At 39.9% G+C, this 5,669-nt stretch overlaps 1 protein-coding gene across 1 annotated transcript in view; it reads right to left on the bottom strand.

Annotated features, from left to right (window-relative positions):
• Positions 1-295: 295 nt before the first annotated feature.
• LOC107106851 (transcription factor COE1-like) overlaps positions 296-5,669 on the bottom strand; it is a 28,851-nt gene continuing 23,477 nt past the window's right edge. The window contains exon 6 of the mRNA XM_015407066.1: positions 296-368. Coding sequence (XP_015262552.1) covers positions 296-368 — 73 coding nt within the window. The remainder of the gene's footprint in view (positions 369-5,669) is intronic.

The following is a 5,669-nucleotide window of genomic DNA, read 5'->3' as shown; positions in this document are numbered from 1 at the left end:
TGAGACATGGAAAGTTGGAGAGAAAAATATCCCCTTTAAGAGCCTGAATCAGAGACTGCAATCTGAACATTTCACAGAGCCTCTGCTCACAGCTACAAACCAAATGGTCCTTCTACAAGAATCAAAACCTTACAGCACACAACTAATTCCATATGAACAACGGTATTACGCCCACATAGCCACATAACCCTTTGCCCATTAGCAGCACAGGGCAGGTGTCTCATTATAATGAGGTGCGCACAAATAAATAAATAAACAAAACCTGAAATAAATTCAAGGAAAAGAATAGCAACCCTTACCTGTCAATTATCACTGGATCTGAAGGAGTCTCATTTCTGTTGCCACAGCTTTTCTTGTCACAACAGCGGCTACAGAGCAAAAGGAAAAGGATTTAGTACAGCCATTACACTCTAAAAATCATAATTACAAATACAGGAGGGTTCAAATTACCAGCTAGAGTTACTACTCAGTCCCTGCCTGGAAATCAGTTGAATATGGTAGGTCACATATGGGTTAATTGCTGGGTTTAACGTCTTCCACAGCTGGCAAGCAACAAAAAATACACAAAAGGGGTGGAGGGGGCTGTCACTTTTTGAGATAACAATTATGATAGTTCAGGTTGTCTTATATGTCAGATGGAACAGGGTAAATGGCAAACCCCCAGGGGAACAGGTCACTTCAGTGCTCCATTTGTATCGCTTATTAGACCCTGAGAACCCCAGTTTTTCTTCTAAAAATTATGTCTCTAGTCCTCATGATTGTGGGAGCATTTTAAAACACTCAAAAACCTAGAAAGCAGGTCCAAAGGAAGGGAATAGATACACTCGAGGGGGGAGGCTAAAAACCAATTTTTACAAGAAGTTCAAAGATTTAAAAGATTATTTTCTGTCATGACTCTTGAGATTCTATGGATCAGATGGGGATGGACTCAGGGAGAGTTCCCTGTTACAAGTCTGTGACAGAGAAATGCTTGAATCTTACCAGAAAGCAAGTTAAAAAAACCCAAATCATCATATTTCCCAAACTGTATTATGTATAGGCTTTTCTAGTGGTTTTCTTTTCAGACGCTGGCTAAAATACATTCAGGTGGGCAGCCACGTTGGTCTGAAGCAGCAGCACAAAGTTTGAGTCCGGTGGCACCTTTAAGACCAACAAAGTTTAATTCTAGGTATAAGCTTTTGTGTGCACACACATTTCCTCAGATACCTGAAGAAATGTACAAGCACAACCTAGAAGAAAATTTTGTTGGCCAAAATACATTATTTGAAGGAAAGACAGTTTCAGAATAAGTTCCATAGTCCGGGACAGTCTCATGAGACTACATGCACAACAGACAGAATTTTGAAAATAATATATTTCCATTTAAATCCTAAGTGGTGAAGAATGTGCCCTATCTGGAATAAACACATACCTTTTTAATTAAACAGAAATCATAATTTATTGTTGTGGCATTGTTAACAACGTAATAAATTCTTAAAGAACCCAACATATGCAACAAAAAGAGTACATTTCCCAGACTATAACTGAAATTTTGAGATTCACTTAGCCACTTATTTATTCACATAATAAATTCCATTTAAAACAATCATATTCTATGAAAGGTTCACATGTGAATAAGAGATTATAAAATTATGACCTTTAATCTCCTCAGGACAGGACTCATCAACCAGCAGTGAAATCTATTACCTTCAGTTGCCAGCACAGATGAATGAGAAGGGACAACAAAGTTTTATAAGCAGGCTTTTTTTACCTGCCACATTTCTACTCTGTCGAAACTAATTACTAAACAGGATTTTGCAACTAATTTCCCTCACAGATAGTCCTCTACCTAAACACACATGAAAGTCACCACTATGAAGGATAGAAGGGTGTCATGTTTTGCTAATTAATTGGTTAGATTACTGTATTAAAAACCTTTTGATTAATTAAAAAGGTGCCCTGAATAAATTGGACAGGTTTTTTTAAGCCAACTATTTTTAATGGTGGGTAAGTGCCATCTTAAAAAGGCATTTTCCCTTCTCTCTGCCAACTTTTGAAGCATCCCGGCAGCTGTCCCTTTAGCAGTAGTTTGATCTGAAGCTGTTAGCAGGTGATAACACTGAGCTCTACACTTTGAAAAGTTTCCCATGTTGATTTTTGTATAGTGAACCTCTGTTAAAGAAGCAGCCTCCTCTGCTAGTCAACTTCCCCTATAAGAGTGGGTGTATTTTTAAGACATTTCCTGTTGTGACACATGCCTGCATCACATAAAACACAAGGAAACTGTGTGTTTTCCTTCAGAATGATTGATTTTCTGATTCACGTATACATTTATGCAGATTTAATCAATTAAGAGTGCCTGACCTGCTTTGTGATTACTTTTTTTTTTACCTCACAGCAATATTATGATTGATAATATTCTTAATATACATTACTTGGGTGTAACTAGATCATAATAAAGAGCAGACGTTTGACCCTTGCTGATAATTTTGCTGGCCTCCAGCTCAGAATGTGAAATTGGGATTTTACCACATGGGAACACTTTCAAATGAACATTTTACTAGGTTAATACTGAGGAGGAAATTCAGGTTCCCACAAAAGTAGTTTGATAAACAGGCTGTCAGCCACCACAGGATCCCAGACAAAGATTCAGTCCCCCATTTTAACCACATTTAGGCTTCTTCACATTCAGGAAAACATGCTTGACTTGAACATGTTTGATTCACTACTGTCCCCCAATGGCAGCTTGCCCTAAAAGGGGGGGGGGGAGACACAACTCTTTTCACGGTAAAAACCTCACAGTAGCTATAAAGGGCTTCAAACCTTCAACAGATGAACTTTTAAATGGGGTCTGCTCAAGTTTGCAGAAGTGTCATTGTTTGGGTTGTAGCAAAGCCACTAAGAACCAATGATTTATTCTTTTCCATGTAAAAATACTTTTTAAAAAATACCAGGGTTTGAAGATTCTCTCTCAGTTATTTAACAGATATTACTTTTATTGTAAATTGTTTAGGAAGTTGTGAAAATACTTTAATGCAGGGTGTCAAACCTGTGGCCCATGGGCCGGAACTGGCCTGCCCAGCCCTTTAATCCAGCCCAGGAGTGGGGCTCTCTTCTCTCCCCCTTCCCCTGCCCAGCCTTGCTGTTCTCAGCTTAAGCTGTGTGGGAGTATAAAGAGCAGAAGATGGGGCTGTCTCAAAGCAGGAAGCACAGGGCAGGGCTGCCAAACTTCCGAGCCATGGCTCTAAGACTCTGTAGTCCTCGTCACAGGTAGGAGCTGGGGGGAGTGTCCTTCTGCTGTGATCCTTGTGCTTCTTTTTTATTTTAAAACTGGCTTTGTAAAATCCCATAATTCTCCCACCTTTCCAGGTTAGGCAGGCACATTTTCAGGGTTGGGAGGGGGAGGGTTTGGACCAGTCAGGGTTAAAAAATAGAGTTCTGCAAACTCAAGAGACTCCAGTTTTGCAGAGAAATACTAGTTTTCACACACACACACACACATACACACCCTCCTAATGTGGAGTTCCAATGGAAAATAGCAGAACAAGTGCTGAAGAGGGCAACCAAAATTATTATTTCAAACCACCCTGTAAAAAAAAAACACAAAAGCCCTGAGACCCTGGAGAGCCACTGCCACTCTGAGTAGACTGGGGGAGGGGGAGGAGAAGCTTGCAATGCTCAGCTGTTTCATGTTCTTCCCCTGGGTCCTAGGCTAAGACCATTTATATTTGTAGTTTATATTTCGGGGGGGGGGGTTGGGACTAACCACAGTTAAAATATAGAGTTCAACAAACTCAAGGAATTTCAGTTTTGCAGAGAAATACCAGCCCCTAATGTGGGGCTCCAATGGAATAACTGCTATAATATCTTTAATTGTGTTTTTCTGTGTCCTTTATAAAGTTTATAACCCTGCTACCTGGCATTACATTTTATGACACACGTGGCCCAGCCTGACAAAGTCAAATCTTATGTCAAATCCATCCCTCATAAGAAATGAGTTCGACACCCTTGCTTTAATGACTTAGTCCTACATTCGCCATGCTTTTAATCTTTCCCACCCCATCTCAAATAGAAAAGCTACAAACTGTACTTTCTTCAGAAGAAGAACTAATTAAAAAAATGACCTTTCTTACTTTCAGAAGCTGAACATAGGATTCAGAAGAAATCAACATGTAACTTTTTAACTTTAGGTACAAACTAAGGTCAATGGCTAACGGGAAAATCAGTTGGTTTTAAGATTACACAAAAATTATGCATTAACATTTCCATACTTAGCAATGGAGAAAGAAAGCTGGTAACCACAGTGAGTCATAACTGAAAAGGTGGTTTTACTACTTGAATTGTCTCAAGCCTATCGATTCCACATGAAGCCAGGTGGAACTGTGCTGGATTTGGCATTTCTAACAACTCCATTCCTTCAACCAGACCAGTATTTCTGGATTTAACACATGCTGTGATCCACTCCAGAATTCACTGTGGAAAACGACAAAAAGGAAGCTAAGGAAAATGAGAGAGTTGTTGTACCTATGTGCAGAGAAGAACCCTCTTGTTGTTATCTTAACCTCTTCTTCTGTTTAAAAGTGTGTTGCGTCCTGATCTTCATGCCTGGCCTTCTGGATACAACACACCTAATGATATCCCAGTAATTCTTACCACAGACTGAAGCCCTCACTACACATGTGACAGATGCCACATAGCGCAAAGACTATCAAAATCCCATTTGTAATCATATATTTTCCTTTTGAGTGACTTTCTGAATTCCCATATGTCCCTCAGTCCTCACAGCTGGGAAGGGTTTGGGTTCTGTCAGGATTATTATTGTTGTTGTTGTTGTTGTTGTTGTCAATTTACAACAGAATTAAAAACATACAAAGTACAAATCAGTTCAATGAGCAGTCATAAACACACCTAGACCTAAACGTTCTTCAGCTGAAGGACCCTGGGGTTTAGTGCAATATCTGCAGCTTGCCAGGCCATGCCCCTAACTTCGAATTCAAACCACTGATCTCAGGGACTGATCTCAGGGACCTACAGATAAAGAACTCGTTCTCCCACCAACCTCCAGATGGGGCCTAGAACTCTGTCAGGATTATAATTGATATTCAGACTACAGACATCATTCTCCTGGAGAAAACTAATACTTGGGAGAGTGGACTCTGGCATTAAACCCCACTAAGGTTTCTCCCCTCACCAAACCTAGCCTTCTTAAGACTTTATCCCAAAATCTCCAGGAATTTCCCAACTCAGAGTTGGCAAGCTTACACTGCACTGACTAGGTAAAAGCAGCATTTAAATCTGGCCTAATTAATATTGATGCTTCAAACTGCTTGCCAAACACATGGACTGATATTGCACACCTGTATTCCCTTGTATTCAGGGCACGTTAGCTCATTACGTTAGGTAACAGTGTCAAGGAAAAAGTAAAAACTGAAAATGTTAACATAAGGGTGTTGGCAGTATAGTATAATGGCTACAGTTTGGCCCAACGTTTAGTGCAATCGGGTTCAAATTCTCATTCTGCCACTAAACTTCCTGAATGACCTTGGGCCATGTTCTCTCAGTCTAGCCTACCTCATAGCTCTTTGTAAGTTCCCATTAAATGCTTGGGAGAAAGTTAGGATGAAGGAGGGAAAAAATACATCTATGCAACAAGAAGGTATGAAAGAGGGTGCTTTTCGTCTTTTATTTTG

This window comes from Gekko japonicus, unplaced genomic scaffold, assembly GCF_001447785.1.
Source record: "Gekko japonicus isolate JY-2015 unplaced genomic scaffold, Gekko_japonicus_V1.1 scaffold2245, whole genome shotgun sequence".
Lineage (NCBI taxonomy): Eukaryota > Metazoa > Chordata > Lepidosauria > Squamata > Gekkonidae > Gekko > Gekko japonicus.
Note: the sequence above shows the minus strand (reverse complement) of the source record. Positions and strands in the feature narration are given on the sequence as shown.